General features: G+C 45.0%; 1 protein-coding gene across 1 annotated transcript in view; it reads right to left on the reverse strand.

Moving 5' to 3' along the window:
- LOC110524940 (phospholipid-transporting ATPase IC) overlaps positions 1-18,009 on the reverse strand; it is a 43,187-nt gene extending 25,178 nt beyond the window's left edge. The window contains exons 1-3 of the mRNA XM_036976661.2: positions 17,659-18,009; positions 3,925-4,105; positions 2,942-3,039 (exon numbers count right to left, since the gene is read on the reverse strand). Of these exons, the coding sequence (XP_036832556.2) occupies positions 2,942-3,039; positions 3,925-4,078 (252 nt within the window). The 5' untranslated portion in view covers positions 4,079-4,105; positions 17,659-18,009. The remainder of the gene's footprint in view (positions 1-2,941; positions 3,040-3,924; positions 4,106-17,658) is intronic.

Genomic DNA, 18,009 nt, shown 5'->3' on the forward strand with positions numbered 1-18,009 from the left:
GAATAATGTATGGTATGTAAACATTATATTAGGTAGCATTGTTTAAAGTGGCTAGTGATATATTTTACATCATTTCCCATCAATTCCCATTATTAAAGTGGCTGGAGTTGATAGGAGTGGTCTTCGGAGTTGTCTTAAAGAGACTATTTTGTTTTCGTTTATTTCGTTTCTTTATTCAATTTACCCAGTCAGATTAACTCGTGGATCCCATGATAGCTTTCTGACGATCGACACTTGGGAGTGTGCATGGGAGTGTGCATGGGAGTGTGCATGGGAGTGTGCATGGGAGTGGGCATGGGAGTGTGGGAACACGAGACTATTCTAAATGATGACTAGTAGAGATTATTATTATTCATTTTTTTAAATACACATTTTAGATATCAGGAAATAATTTAACAATATAAAACGCAATATTATTTTTGACAATGTCAAATGTTCTTCCTTCAAAGCTTGTTCTCAATCTCTTTAAAATAGTGAGCCAACATGTTTTCAGAATTTTCTCGTGGATCTCGTCTCTCCGCTGCAGACATATGGTGAGCAATATGTTTGGAACATTGAAACGTAATATAGAATCGCAATACACATCGCAATACACAATCACAATACACATCGCATCGGCACCTACATACTGTGATAATATCGTAACCTCCCTGGTGACTAACAAGTAAATTAACCCAAAACAAAGGTAGTTGGATCACCACAGGACAGGTAATTAACTGGTAACCAAATGGCTTCCCGGACTATTTGCATTGTGTCCAGCCACCACCTCAAACCCCTCCCCGCCACCATCTCAAACCCCTCCCCGCCACCCCTTCAAACCCCTCCCCGCCACCCCCTCAAACCCCTCCCCGCCACCCCCTCAAACCCCTCCCCGCCAACCCCTCAAACCCCTCCCACCCCTCAAACCCCTCCCCGCCACCACCTCAAACCCCTCCCCGCCACCACCTCAAACCCCTCCCCGCCAACCCCTCAAACCCCTCCCCGCCACCCCCTCAAACCCCTCCCCGCCAACCCCTCAAACCCCTCCCCGCCACCACCTCAAACCCCTCCCCGCCACCACCTCAAACCCCTCCCCGCCACCACCTCAAACCCCTCCCCGCCACCACCTCAAACCCCTCCCCGCCAACCCCTCAAACCCCTCCCCGCCAACCCCTCCCCGCCACCCCCTCAAACCCCTCCCCGCCAACCCCTCCCCGCCAACACCTCAAACCCCTCCCCGCCAACACCTCCCCGCCACCCCCTCAAACCCCTCCCCGCCACCACCTCAAACCCCTCCCCGCCAACCCCTCAAACCCCTCCCCGCCACCACCTCAAACCCCTCCCCGCCAACCCCTCAAACCCCTCCCCGCCACCCCCTCAAACCCCTCCCCGCCAACCCCTCAAACCCCTCCCCGCCAACCCCTCAAACCCCTCCCCGCCAACCCCTCAAACCCCTCCCCGCCAACCCCTCAAACCCCTCCCCGCCAACCCCTCAAACCCCTCCCCGCCAACCCCTCAAACCCCTCCCCGCCAACCCCTCAAACCCCTCCCCGCCAACCCCTCAAACCCCTCCCCGCCAACCCCTCAAACCCCTCCCCGCCAACCCCTCTTCTACGCTGCTGCTATTACTCTCTGTTTATAATCTATGCATAGTCACTTTAACTACACATTAATGTACATGTTACCTCAATAAGCCCTCGCACATGGACTCTGTACCGTAACCCCCTGTATATAGCCTCCACATTGACTCTGTACCGTAACACCCTGTATATAGCCTCCACATTGACTCTGTACCGTAACACCCTGTATATAGTCTCCACATTGTCTCTGTACCGGTACCCCCTGTATATAGCCTCCACATTGACTCTGTACCGTAACACCCTGTATATAGCCTCCACATTGACTCTGTACCGGTACCCCCTGTATATAGCCTCCACATTGACTCTGTACCGTAACACCCTGTATATAGCCTCCACATTGACTCTGTACCGTAACACCCTGTATATAGTCTCCACATTGTCTCTGTACCGGTACCCCCTGTATATAGCCTCCACATTGACTCTGTACCGTAACACCCTGTATATAGCCTCCACATTGACTCTGTACCGTAACACCCTGTATATAGCCTCGCTACTTATCTATTGTTTACCTAATACCCATTTTTTACTTAAAAATTGCACTGTTGGATCAGGGCTTATAAAGGAAGCATTTCACTCTAAGGTTGTTGTTGTTGTTGGTTGTTGTTGTATTTGGCGCACGTGACAAATAAAGTTTGATTTGACCACAGACTAACCAGGAGTCCTGTCCTGGTACAGTCTGCCCAGTCACTGATAAATAAAGAGTAATTTTCAACCCAAAGTCTGTGTATTTGAAGAAGCTGTACTAAAAAAATAACCTTCCCTTTGAATATGGTCCAGGCAGCACAGGAAATGGCCAGCCTATGAGACACACGTATCAGCAGAGCGAAGAGGAAGTAGAATGAACTCACCGTCCGTGACGCACTGTATCCGATACGGCGCCAACAATGACGACAATGGAATGGAAAAAAAGTAGCGTATGAGGTGATCCAAAAGGATGAAATCATGACGTTAAACAAACCCTCGTGTTGAGCCATTGCATAGGTAGATTTTATTTAGACTGTCCACAAACGTAAAACCACCAAAGCACATGACAGGGCTGGGTTTCTGCCTTAGTTTCTACCTTTAAAAATGGTTGCCCTACCTACCAGCAGCTGTCATTACTCCGACACAACCTGCTGTTGTCAGTAAATATTTAGATAGAAAAAGATGAGATGAAGGTTGTGTTCATTAGGCTCAAGACAGTCAGCTACTATGTCTGAACTTCTCCAATAAGCAACACTTGTTTTTCCATTGGCCTAATGAACACGGCCCATGTCTGAATCAGCAGCTAGGGGTGGAATAATATGATTTCTAATGGTGGAACCGGGAGAGAGGTGACTTACCGCGTACTTGCTCTTCTTGAGACACAAAAGGTATTTTTTCTGAAACTCTGGCAGGTTACAGAAGGCTCTGTCGTTCGCTTTGACACTCCAACCAGACTCTGGAAACACACCAACAGACAGTCAAGACTCTAGAAATAGACAGCCAGACTCTGGAAACACACCAACAGACAGTCACACTCTAGAAACAGACCAACAGACAGCCAGACTCTAGAAACAGACAGTCAGACAGACAGCCAGACTCTGGAAACAGACAGCCAGACTCTAGAAACAGACAGCCAGACTCTAGAAACAGACAGCCAGACTCTAGAAACAGACAGCCAGACAGACAGCCAGACTCTGGAAACAGACAGCCAGACTCTAGAAACAGACAGCCAGACTCTAGAAACAGACAGCCAGACTCTAGAAACAGACAGCCAGACTCTAGAAACAGACAGCCAGACTCTAGAAACAGACAGCCAGACTCTAGAAACAGACAGCCAGACTCTAGAAACAGACAGCCAGACTCTAGAAACAGACAGCCAGACTCTAGAAACAGACAGCCAGACTCTAGAAACAGACAGCCAGACTCTAGAAACAGACAGCCAGACTCTAGAAACAGACAGCCAGACTCTAGAAACAGACAGCCAGACTCTAGAAACAGACAGCCAGACAGACAGTCAGACTCTAGAAACAGACCAACAGACAGCCAGACTAGAAACAGACAGCCATACTCTAGAAACAGACAGCCAGACAGACAGCCAGACTCTGGATACAGACAGCCAGACAGACAGCCAGACTCTAGAAACAGACACTCTGGAAACAGACCAACAGAGAGTCAGAGGGAATATGCTTGAATGGTGAAACTGGTAAATTTCTAAACAAATCAAAAGCTAGCGCCTCATTGGTGTGTTCTCAGATTGTCTAATGGAAGAGGTGTTTGTGTGGCTGTGTGTGTGTGTGTGTGTTCTGCAGCTATTCTCTAGTGTCTGCTCCCAGGCTCTCACCGGTGCTCTTGATCTCTTCAGGCTGCGGTCCCCCCGGGGGCCCCTCTTCGTCTGAGCCGGGGTCCAACTCATCATCCGTCTCGTCGTCACTGTACGGCATGACCTCATCGTCAGGGCCCAGTGACCCCTGGGAGTCTGATCGCTCCCGACTCATGGTAATGAGACGTCTAAAGGTCGCTCACTGGGGGGGGGGGGAGAAGAGAGATTATTTTTACCATTGTTTAATTTCCCTTCACCAGTCTTTGAACAAACAGAAACTAATGTGTTGTCTAATTGTGGTGAGAGAGATAATCTAATGTCATGTGGATTTGGTCAACGAAGGAGTAGGACAAACCACCAGTGTTATCTACAAGCACCAGTTGTCGGCCATATAGCCAATAACAGTCATTGTCAGCCGGCTACTTTGAGTTCATAAATTAACTGCATCTCAGAAACAGCATGCGCACACACACACACACACTAGTGTCACACACACACACACACACACACACAACAGTGTCTAGGGTTTACAGAGAATGGTGCGACAAACAAAACAACATCCAGTCAGCGGCAGTCCTCTGGGTAAAAACAGCTCGTTGATGAGAGGTGGAAGGAGACTGGCAAGAATCGTGCACGCTAACAGGCCCGCCTACAGACAGACAAATAACAGCACAGTGCAACAGTGGTGTGCAGAACGGCATCTCGCCTGTCCTTATCACGGATGTGCTATTGCAGCAGGCGACCACACCGGGTTCCACTCCTATCAGCTAAAAACAAGAAGTGGCTCCTAGTGGGCACGCGATCACCAACACTGGACAATTGTAGTGAAAAAATAAATTGCACAGTCCAACGAATCCCAGTTCCTGTTGCGTCATGCTGATGGCAGAGTCAGGATTTGGGCGTAAACAGCAGGAGTCCGTGGCCCCATCTTGCCTGGTGTCAACGGTAGGGGCTGGTGGTGGTGTAATGGTGTAGGGAATGTTTTCAGGGCACACGTTAGGTCCCTTGATACCAATTGAGCAACGTTAACATACCTCAAAGAATTCAGGGTGTTCTGGAGTCCGGACCTTGTACTAGACGGGTGTATCTAATAAGTTGACTCAGGGTAAGCCTTTTGGCACCAAGGTCTTTTAACCACTTGGTTTAAGACAAGGAGTTATTTGGCGTTGCCCGGCCCGGGGCTTAAACCAGCAACCTTACAGCTGCTGGTCGGGTTCTCCAACCTTTTTTTCTCAACCCTGGTCCTGGGTAGCTAAAGGGGTACACCTTCCTTTTGTCCTGACACTACATTACTACTACACTACTACATGCTGATTCAGATGATCAACACATCAAGCTTTGACGATTTAAATCAGATGTGTAGTGCTCTAAGCTAGACTACTACAGGACCAGGAAACACTGCTCTAAGCTAGACTACTACAGGATCAGGATCAGGAAACACTGCTCTAAGCTAGACTACTACAGGACCAGGAAACACTGCTCTAAGCTAGACTACTACAGGACCAGGATCAGGAAACACTCCTCTAAGCTAGACTACTACAGGACCAGGAAACACTGCTCTAAGCTAGACTACTACAGGATCAGGAAACACTGCTCTAAGTTAGACTACTACAGGACCAGGATCAGGAAACACTCCTCTAAGATAGACTACTACAGGACCAATGACCAGGAAACACTCCTCTAAGCTAGACTACTACAGGACCAGGATCAGGAAACACTGCTCTAAGCTAGACTACTACAGGACCAGGATCAGGAAACACTGCTCTAAGCTAGACTACTACAGGATCAGGATCAGGAAACACTGCTCTAAGCTAGACTACTACAGGATCAGGAAACACTGCTCTAAGATAGACTACTACAGGACCAGGATCAGGAAACACTGCTCTAAGCTAGACTACTACAGGACCAGGATCAGGAAACACTGCTCTAAGCTAGACTACTACAGGACCAGGAAACACTGCTCTAAGCTAGACTACTACAGGACCAGGAAACACTCCTCTAAACTAGACTACTACAGGACCAGGAAACACTCCTCTAAACTAGACTACTACAGGACCAGGAAACACTCCTCTAAGCTAGACTACTACAGGACCAGGAAACACTCCTCTAAGCTAGACTACTACAGGACCAGGAAACACTCCTCTAAGCTAGACTACTACAGGACCAATGACCAGGAAACACTGCCCTAAGCTAGACTACTACAGGACCAATGACCAGGAAACACTGCTCTAAGCTAGGCTACTACAGGACCAGGAAACACTGCTCTAAGCTAGGCTACTACAGGACCAGGATCAGGAAACACTGCTCTAAGCTAGGCTACTACAGGACCAGGATCAGGAAACACTGCTCTAAGCTAGGCTACTACAGGACCAGGAAACACTGCTCTAAGCTAGACTACTACAGGACCAGGAAACACTGCTCTAAGCTAGACTACTACAGGACCAGGATCAGGAAACACTCCTCTAAGCTAGACTACTACAGGACCAGGATCAGGAAACACTCCTCTAAGCTAGACTACTACAGGACCAGGATCAGGAAACACTGCTCTAAGCTAGGCTACTACAGGACCAGGAAACACTGCTCTAAGCTAGACTACTACAGGACCAGGACCAGGAAACACTGCTCTAAGCTAGACTACTACAGGACCAGGATCAGGAAACACTGCTCTAAGCTAGACTACTACAGGATCAGGATCAGGAAACACTCCTCTAAGCTAGACTACTACAGGACCAGGAAACACTGCTCTAAGCTAGACTACTACAGGACCAGGAAACACTGCTCTAAGCTAGACTACTACAGGACCAGGATCAGGAAACACTGCTCTAAGCTAGACTACTACAGGACCAATGACCAGGAAACACTGCTCTAAGCTAGGCTACTACAGGACCAATGACCAGGAAACACTGCTCTAAGCTAGGCTACTACAGGACCAATGACCAGGAAACACTGCTCTAAGCTAGACTACAACAGGACCAATGCATGGGTGTGGTGTCTACAATGGTTCAAGGCCAGGACAACACAACAATGGGACTGAACTGGCAGCTGGAAGGCTCCCATGTACCATCTCCTGCCATTGTGCTCTTGAGCAAGGCACTTAATCCCGCACAATTGCTCTCCACCCAGGGGGGGGGGGGGGGGGGGGTGCTGCACTGCGAGGTGTTGGGAGAAGCAGGAAAAACACATTTCCGTTCTAACCAATGGACAATAAAAAGTATCGATTGTCTCCATGTTCTGGTCACAAGATGACTCTGCATATCTCTACAACCACGCCCCTTGCCTCTATTTCACCACATATAGGTCTCCTATTGTTCTACACTGTCATTACTGTATGGCCACTGTGTCAATGTGCCATGTAAACAATCCTGTATCTTCAGAACAAATCAACTGAGGTCATTTATTAACGATGCCTACTTCAATATTTCAATATTGTGAAAAGACTCAAATGTCTCTATTTACGCTGCCTACTTTGAATCTTTTTAGAGAATGACTTGTTTTATTGCGAAAGGTTGTGATATTGGGAAAGACTCATATATCGTGTTATAACATGTTCACTTTGCCAACAAATGAGAGAGATGAAATGAGAGAGAGCTGAATTGGAGAGAGAGCTGAATTGGAGAGAGAGCTGAATTGGAGAGAGAGCTGAATTGGAGAGAGAGCTGAATTGGAGAGAGAGCTGAATTGGAGAGAGAGCTGAATTGGAGAGAGAGCTGAATTGGAGAGAGAGCTGAATTGGAGAGAGAGCTGAATTGGAGAGAGAGCTGAATTGGAGAGAGAGCTGAATTGGAGAGAGAGCTGAATTGGAGAGAGAGCTGAATTGGAGAGAGAGCTGAATTGGAGAGAGAGCTGAATTGGAGAGAGAGCTGAATTGGAGAGAGAGCTGAATTGGAGAGAGAGCTGAATTGGAGAGAGAGCTGAATTGGAGAGAGAGCTGAATTGGAGAGAGAGCTGAATTGGAGAGAGAGCTGAATTGGAGAGAGAGCTGAATTGGAGAGAGAGCTGAATTGGAGAGAGAGCTGAATTGGAGAGAGAGCTGAATTGGAGAGAGAGCTGAATTGGAGAGAGAGCTGAAATGAGAGAGAGCTGAATTGAGAGAGAGCTGAATTGAGAGAGAGCTGAATTGAGAGAGAGCTGAAATGGAGAGAGAGCAAAAGTATTTCTTTCAGTACGATGATACAGCAAATGTTATTTTAGTCTCTGGAAAAGGAGTGGAATAATATCTTTGACTGTATACAACGGGTATGACAAAAAATGTATTTACAATAAGGCACCTCTGGGGTTTGTGGTATATGGCCAATATACCACGGCTAAGGGCTGTATCCAGGCACTGTCTTGCGTTAGAACAGCCCTCTAGAACAGCCCTCTAGAACAGCCCTCTAGAACAGCCCTCTAGAACAGCCCTCTAGAACAGCCCTCTAGAACAGCCCTCTAGAACAGCCCTCTAGAACAGCCCTCTAGAACAGCCCTCTAGAACAGCCCTTAGATATTGGCCACATGCCACACCCCTCGTTCCTTATCGCTTAAATATATAATGGATTAGCCTTGATCATTTACTTGTCTTCTAGGGCAACAATTTATGACTGAAGAGAAGCTGCAGGCCTATCTGACCCGACAAGTTGACCAAAGCAAATTTCAGAAATTCCAAGCAGATAAATATACACGTTTGTCCCATCGTCTCTGCCGGTCATGTAAGGAGGCTACAGTGTCTGCTGTACACCTCCACCTGTCTGGTCTGCTGTACACCTCCACCTGTCTGGTCTGCTGTACACCTCCACCTGTCTGGTCAGATGCTTCCCGCCACTATCCAGGCCAAGTACCCCACCCTCTCTGAAGTGTCTGGTTGTGTAGCTCCACCTGTCCGGTCAGCTGTACACTTCCTCTGAAGTGTCTGGCTGTGTAGCTCTGCATCAGACTTCTCCATACACGGACTAGGCCACGTCGCCCTGCTTTTCCATCTTCACAAACAGACTTAGTTTACTTTTCTGCTTGTGACGTACAGCTTGACATCGAGTTCTCTGGCGCAGCTAGCTAGCCGGATATAGAACGGTGTCGTGCGTTCTAAATTAGTTTATTGTTTACGTTCCACTAAAAGGTCTACAGGTACATCTGTGATGGCCAACACAGCACAGCTTGGACCACTACCCGCCCAATCAGCATCCAGGATCCATAGTTCCCTCTTAATGTCCTGTTAGATTATAACTAGTCTTCTGTTAGTTCTTAATGTCCTGTTAGATTATAACTAGTCTTCTGTTAGTCCTTAAATGGTCAAACGGTCTGTAGCTACTCAGTGTTTGCTTGTAAGCTTCTTGGCACCAATATCTTTTAGCCTCTAGACAAGGAGTTAATGATTGATGAGCTTTTTGGGCCCTTTAGTAATTATCAACAGCAGTTAAACAGGCTAACCCCACACTAGGGCTGTGTACCAGATCAGATCAAAGACTAATTTAAAAACCGTATGAGACAATTATTTGCAGCTTTCTCGAATTGTAAAAATATATATATATATATATATATATATATATATATATATATATATATATATATATATATATATATATATATATATATCCACATTTTTTTCCACGAACCCACTGGAAAAACATTCACGACACAGATCTGCTCAAAATTCACTAACATGATGATCAGAATCATCACAAACTGGTCCATTTTGACTATGAGGACAATTCCCTTCACCAGATAAAGACTACGACCATTCTGTGATTTGAGAGAGAGAACAAGTTCCTGAATAGAAAAACAACCCAGAATGCTTGTGGAGAGCAGCCATTTTTTTTAACCTTTATTTAACTAGTCAGTTAAGAACAAATTCTTATTTTCATTGAGCAACGTATCCTAGGCCTTGTAACGTGGATGATGTAGTGTAGGTGAACAACTGTTTTAGGGGTGTGTCCATCACATTATAAGCGCATGACAAATGTAAGGTGACATCCAAGTGTTTAACTTGGTGAATTGACTGTGTGTACAGTAGTGTGATAACATCATGAGCGTCGTGATCCAGTTTGTTTGCCTCAGGACTTTAAAAAGTCTATATGCATACCTTAGGACAAGCAAATATATGCAGTGCAGGACTTAACATTAGTCAGAAGAGACAATTTCCTCAGGCCTCAAATCAAAAGGCCTCATGTAATGGGCATAATATAGATTTTTATTTGTATTTTAAATACTAGTAATCAGCTCGAGGGCCCCATCCTTTCTCCGTTCCAATGGGAACAATCGAGATCGAGGAAGGCCATTCTTCTTCTAGACTCACTGACACGAATTCCCTGAAATTCACTGATTAATGACTGGACTATAATTGTGTGTTTTTCTTTAACCTTTATTAATGTAACGATGGGGGTGGTTTCCTGGACACAGATTAAACCGTAGTGTTGGATTAAAAATGAAGATCTTCTGCTGAAATCGCTATTTTTATATTTTTTTTAGTCCAGGATTTTATCTGTATCCGGGAAACCGTCCCCAGATTAACATGACGTGATGATGTTATCCATTCCTGGACGCCCAACAGAGTTACAGTCACTGTCGTCGTCCTCCTCTGATCTACACATGGGGTGTTACACTGAAAATGGCACTCCAGTCTCCTTTAGCACCTCCTTCAAACGGCAGGGTAGCCTAGTGGTTAGAGTGTAGAGGCGGCAGGGTTGCCTAGTGGTTAGAGTGTAGAGGCGGCAGGGTAGCCTAGTGGTTAGAGCGTTGGACTAGTAACCAGAAGGTTGCAAGTTCAAACGCCCCCGAGCTGACAAGGTACAAATCTGTCGTTCTGCCCCTGAACAGGCAGTTAACCCACTGTTCCCTGGTAGGCCGTCATTGAAAATAAGTGACTTGACTGACTTGCCTAGTTCTTAACTGACTTGCCTAGTTAAATAAAGGTTAAAAAAAATGTTTGTTTTTTTAAAACACCCGATTTACTAAACAAAAGGAACATCTCAATAGAAGGTCAAGGTATGACATACGTCATGACATAGCACAAGTGGGCGGGGCTTTCCTCTTCTGTCCTCTATTGTTCCACAAGCAAGGGGGCTGGTCGACGACATCACAAATTCCCATCAGACCAATTTCCTACTTCTGAAAGTTTGCAGTTGTGTCTAAAAAATGAACACTATATTGCTCAAAACATATTTTCTTCAGCCTTTGGTGGGTGTACTTTACTGTATTTATACTTGGGATACCACCTTTCAAAACAGAAAAATCACTGGAGGGTGTCTTTAGGTGTTGCAGGGTCTGACGGTCTCAAAAGTCGACCAACAGGTTTTAGTGTCTGGCCCGAGGCACTGCCATAGATGGGTTAAAATCGCATTTTAAAAAGGTCACATACAAATGGTTAGCAGATGTTAATGCGAGTGTAGCGAAATGCTTGTGCTTCTAGTTCCGACAGTGCAGTAATAACTAATAGGTTTTAATTTTTATTTCAACTTTACTTTTAACCAGGTAGGCCAGTAGAGAACATGTCATCATTTACAACAGCGACCTGGCCAAGATAAAGCAAAGCAGTACGACACAAACAACACAGTTACACATGGGATAAACAAACAGTCAATAACACAGTAGGAAAATCTATATACAGTGTGTGCAAATGTAGTAAGATTAGGGAGGTAAGGCAATAAATAGGCCATAGTAGCGAAATAATTACAATTTAGCAATTAAACACTACAGTGATAGATGTGCAGAAGATGAATGTGCAAGTGGAGATACTGGGGTGCAAAGGAGAAGAAAAAAGCAATATGGGGATGAGGTAGTTGGATGGGCTATTTACAGATGGGCTATGTACAGGTGCAGTAATCTGTGAGCTGCTCTGACAGCCGGTGCTTAAAAGTTAGTGAGGGAGATAAGTGTCTCCAGCTTCGGTGATTTTTGCAACCGGTTCCTTTAGTAGGTTAGCTACTTGCACGCTTCAATGGGGAATACGTCTGAGACTTGTGACTCTGGACTAGAGGTCGACGGATTAATCGGAATGGCCGATTAATTAGGGCCGATTTGAAGTTTTCATAACAATCGGTAATTGGCATTTTTGGACGCTGATTACATTGCATCCCACGAGGAGACTGCGTGGCAGGCTGACCACCTGATTACATTGCATCCCACGAGGAGACTGCGTGGCAGGCTGCCCACCTGATTACATTGCATCCCACGAGGAGACTGCGTGGCAGGCTGACCACCTGATTACATTGCATCCCACGAGGAGACTGCGTGGCAGGCTGACCACCTGATTACATTGCATCCCACGAGGAGACTGCGTGGCAGGCTGACCACCTGATTACATTGCATCCCACGAGGAGACTGCGTGGCAGGCTGACCACCTGATTACATTGCATCCCACGAGGAGACTGCGTGGCAGGCTGACCACCTGATTACATTGCATCCCACGAGGAGACTGCGTGGCAGGCTGACCACCTGATTACACGAGAGCAGCAAGGAGCCACGGTAAGTTGCTAGCTAGCATTAAACTTATCTTATAAAAAAAACAATCAATCTTAACATAATCACTAGTTAACTACACATGGTTGATGATATTACTAGTTTAACTAGCTTGTCCTGGTCAGGATGCTCTCGATGTTGCAGCTGTAGAAGCTTTTGAGGATCTCAGGACCCATGCCAAATCTTTTTAGTTTCCTGAGCGGGAATAGGCTTTTGTCGTGCCCTCTTCACGACTGTCTTGGTGTGTTTGGACCATTCTAGTTTGTTGTTGATGTGGACACCAAGGAACTTGAAGCTCTCAACCTGCTCCACTTCAGCCCCGTCGATGAGAATGGGGACGTGCTCGGTCCTCCTTTTCCTGTAGTCCACAATCATCTCCTTAGTCTTGGTTAAATTGAGGGATAGGTTGTTATTCTGGCACCACCAATCATGTCCTATCAATATAATTTACCACCAATGGACTCCAGCCAAGTTGTAGAAACATCTCAAGGATGATCAATGGAAACAGGAAGCACCTGAGCTCAATTTAGAGTCTCATAGCAACGGGTCTGAATACTTATGTCAATAATGTTTTATAAAAAGGTTTTTTATAAATTTGCAAACATTTCCAAAAACTGATTTTGCTTTGTCATTATGGGGTATTGTGTTTAGATTGCGGAGGACATTGTTTTATTTAATCCATTTCAGAATAAGGTTGTAACGTCACTAACTGTGGAAAAAGTCAAGGGGTCTGAATACTTTCCAAAGGCACTGTATTGTAGAGACAAGTGCTCATTATGCAAATGTATTGATGTTTACAATTAACATTGGAGACTAAATATAGTTTACATGTCGTCAACAATCTAAGCCAACCACGGTCTGTTTTGGCCCACAGTCGGGCACGAGTCGGTTTTGTTGCTAAACAACCAACCCATCGATAGCAACGACACGGAAGAGGGGAAAGAGGGACAACAGGCATTCAGAACACATTTCAAAAGGAACCAAACACACACCTGCCTGCCTCACTGCCTGGCTCGTAACCTGAGACAAGGAATTCACTAAGGCTTTCCACCCCATCTCAATATTTATTACAGTCTGATTGTCCGTTAGGAGAAGGACAATGTGCTCCCCTGAGGTGAAGAGGGGTGTGGGTGAGGGGTGTGGCGAGGCCGGGGGAGATCACAAAATCAGCTGTTAACTAGGCTGACCCTAATAAGAAACACTGCTCTCTATCCTCCAACTGACCTCAAATCAGCTGTTAACTAGGCTGACCCTAATAAGAAACACTGCTCTCTATCCTTCAACTGACCTCAAATCAGCTGTTAACTAGGCTGACCCTAATAAGAAACACTGCTCTCTATCCTCCAACTGACCCCAAATCAGCTCATCCACTGCTGGGAGACTCACAGCAGGCTCCCCTACAGGTTAATATTATTAACTGCTGTGACAGTTAATGACTGTCTGGCTCAGACCGGGGGGGGGGAGTGACTTGAACGAGCACATGTGCCACCTTGGATATTCTAATGGAAATTCCAAAACAAGAGGATGTAAATTATAGATGAGCCATGTTTACAGTTTGATGCAAAGTCATACTAGATCCCATCTAGCATATGATCATATAACTACAACAACAACAACAAAAACTACCCGACATCCACCTGACTTTGCAGTGGCTAATATGGGGATCACAATAAAACCCGACAGCTGCAGTACACACCAGGATATCAAAGGCGGCAATAAGGAAAACGGAGTGAATAAGGAAAGAGACGAACTCACAACATTTGCCTTTCAAGTCAGATTCAAAAGGCACGCTTTAGCAAGGAACATTTATTTCCATAAGGAGCAGCTCCTACACGTCACTGCCTGAGGACTGAGACGTGGTTGAGGACACTCAATTTACATACCTCATATCCCAAATGGCACACTATTCCCTATATAGTGCACTACTTTTGACCAGAGCTCTATAAAAATCAATTACAGTAAGGATATAGGCAGAGGAAGAGGTCAGTACACTGAAATCAGAAGACAAGAGGGGCACGGTGAGACAAGAGGGGCACGGTGAGACAAGAGGGGCACGGTGAGACAAGAGGGGCACGGTGAGACAAGAGGGGCACAGTGAGACACGGTGAGACAAGAGGGGCACGGTGAGACAAGAGGGGCACGGTGAGACAAGAGGGGCACGGTGAGACAAGAGGGGCACGGTGAGACAAGAGGGGCACGGTGAGACAAGAGGGGCACGGTGAGACAAGAGGGACACGGTGAGACAAGAGGGACACGGTGAGACAAGAGGGACACGGTGAGACAAGAGGGGCACGGTGAGACAAGAGGTGCACGGTGAGACAAGAGGGACACGGTGAGACAAGAGGAAGGTTATACGGTTGCCGTTAACACAGAGTTACACCTAAATACACATCTCTGTCACCTCGTCTTCATCAGGGTTTCGACCAGTGAGTGTGTTTTAAAACAGGTCTGCTCCTATTCCTGTCAACCGTGTAAACCCTACATCCTGTTTGGGAAAGCCACCGCCGGGGCGGTGTTCACAAAGTCAACCAACCCGTGTGGAACACATTCAGGAAGTGCATCGGCTCTCAGGCAGCAAATTATACTGTCAGTGTTCCAACGGGTCAATCCATCACATGTAACGTCATCCCTGTTTATCAGAGGAACACTAATCCGTGTTGAACATAGACCCACGGGGTGGTAGACCCACGGTGGAGGGGGTTGCAGTCCCTGCAACATTTGTACCTCTATGATGTCAAATGAGTTCTGTTTTATTTTTGTTAAGGCCGTGTCCGAAATGTTTGAGGTGGTGATGCCTGAAACTGGACCGTGAGTCACAGGGGAACAAGGTGGAGAGTGACACATTGCAGACAGAAGGTCAGTTAAACTACATCAGGGTTCCCCAATAAACAGCCCAAATTATTTTATTTGCACACACCACCCCCCCCCCCCCCCTCCCCCAAGCTCTGAGGCAAAAAAAAAAGTTATTTTAAGTTTGGATATCTGTTCCCAAATATTTCCACCCATAATTAGAGAGGCATATGTCATCGTATCCCAATGAAATAAAGGTTTCAAATTATTCCATAGAAAACTATATCGGTTTAGGATTCTTGTGGTCATTTTGCAGTGTACAAATGATTTATAGCTATGTAAAGCCCCCCGACCATCATAACCAATGATTTATACCTATGTAAAGCCCCCCGGCCATCATAACAAATGATTTATAACTATGTAAAGCGCCTGACCATCATATCAAATGATTTATAATTGGCACATTGGCAATTTGAAGTGACTCAAATAAAAAATAAAAAAAATATTTCAGATTCAAATCTGTTCTTTTTCCTGCAGTCTGGCTATGCAGCATGTGTCTCAAATCTGATTTATTTGCCCAAATATGTTGATATTTGGCCAAGTTTTACTTGCTAGCTACTATGTTGACAGTTTGACAATAGCATGTGGTAGCTAACGAGTTGTTAATGGTTTACAAATAAATGAGTGAATGTACTAGCTAAACAGCTAGCCTAGTTGACTGACGTGACTAACCAAAATGGACTTGTTTTGAAAGTTGGATCATCTTATCCTTTGAGGCTTTAAAAGTGTCATTACACTTAAGCAATAGGGCACGAGGGGGTGTGGTATATGGCCAATATACCATGACTAAGGGCGGTTCTTATGCACGACACAGTACGGCGTGCCTGGATACAGCCCTTAGCCGTGGTATATTGGCCATATACCACAAACCCCCAGAGGTGCCTTATTGCTGTTATACACTGGTTACTAATGTAATTAGAGCAGTAAAAATACATGATTTACCATACCTGTTGTATACAGTCTGATATACCACAGCTTTCAGCCAATCAGCATTCAGGGTTCGACCCACCCAGTTTATAGTACGATTTAGAACATTCAAATCAACTGGGAAATGTTCGCGACAGCATTGTCGTCACCTTTAATTCTGAGTGATAGAAAGCACACGAACCACCAATCGGCCTATACCACAGTGGTGTGTCAACGTTATAGTATGTACCATTTATTTGTTTGTTTGTGTTTGGACCCCAGGAAGAGTAGATTCTGCCTTGGCAGCAGCTAATGGTGATCACTAATAAAAATACAAAATACACTAACTGTCGTTACTATGACAACTAACGTAGCTAAAATTATTGATGTCTGGACACACGCACAAATCTGATTGTCCCTTACTGTTTGGACAGTCAGTGTTCAAAAAAACATTTGAGCATTAAAGCTGCAATATGTCACTGTGGTGGGATTCCCGACCAAATTCAGATAGAAAAGTGAGTTATAGATCTGTCATTCTCATTTAAAGCAAGTTTAGGAATTGATAGATATGTTCTATGTGCTCTATTTCTATGCTTCCCATTCTTACGTTTTTTTTTAGTCTAACTTACGGTTTTGTACACTAGCTTCAAACAGCTTAAAAACAAAATGAAAGGTATTTCACAGCAGTTTAATTGGTACAATGATGCTCTACATTATATTTGCTCGTTTCGTCACAAACTGAAATTAGGCATACTATTAGAATTTTAGCAACCAGGAAATGCCAAACGGATTTCTGCATAGTGCATCCTGAAGGCGTGCAGTGTGAACAAGGTTTAAGACTGCCTAAACCCAAGCATATTGATCAAGCCCACTCAGTCCTCCTGTGGAATGTGTGTGTGCCATCTCAGACGAAAAGAGTGAGAGCCTTCCCCTCCCTGAAGCGATACAAGATTGTGTTGGAGACGCAACATAAATCTCCAGGGAGAGTATATCAAGACTGCTACTACTAGGTTTCAATAGCCCATTGAGGGTATTATAATGATTTGTTTTCAAACAATCAAAGTGTAAAATACAGAAAGTTGGAAAACAAGTAAAAGTTCTACAGAATTACACAGAAAAACATCTACACGTCTGGAATTCTCATACTGGTCTGCATGTCCAATTATATATATATATCAGATAGATTTAGTTAGGGCTGAATTCAAACCATATTGTCTAAATTCAGCGTTATAGTGCGCTTGAAGTGTAAAGGTAGGCTAATTCCCGATTGAGACGAGACATGCAGTGTTTAACAGGAACGCATTTTTCAACGCATTTTCCCCGAACATTGCTTTGAAGTTTCAATGACGCTTTAACGATTAAATTAAACGTCACAGATTGAATCAAGTCGTTAGAAGAGTTAGATTAGAATGTCGGATCTTTGCACGAAATCGACCTATGACTTGATTCAATTATAGATTGAGATTATGACAGAGGGGAGGAAAGGATAACGTGTGAACATTACTACGATCGACTCTGTCTAAAAATTAATACATTTGGCGGCAGATATATACATTTAAAAAAACTACTCACCAATAGGCTATTCCTTGTATGTCTATAATTTCTCCCCAGTATGGTCTTCTAGTTTCTGGTTACTGTACCATGTTTGCTCTGTCCTCGCCACAAACAACAGTGTCGTCTAACGTTAGTTTCTGTTCACTCCTTTCACCTGCGTAATGGCTACCTACCTTACCTGAAACTTGACAGACTGGTTTGACAAGAATGTGTTTTGAATAAAACTCCAAAAACGCCCGCGGTTTCATTAAAACAAACGACCATACAATGTGTTTATGTCATCTCGCAACACGTCTGGGTGATATTAAATATATATCCTACCCCACTAAGCAGCCTGTTGATTGATACGCACGTGACTAAAAAGGTAAA

Source organism: Oncorhynchus mykiss, chromosome 5 (genome assembly GCF_057628025.1).
Source record: "Oncorhynchus mykiss isolate SJ-2025 chromosome 5, ASM5762802v1, whole genome shotgun sequence".
Taxonomy (NCBI): Eukaryota; Metazoa; Chordata; class Actinopteri; order Salmoniformes; family Salmonidae; genus Oncorhynchus; species Oncorhynchus mykiss.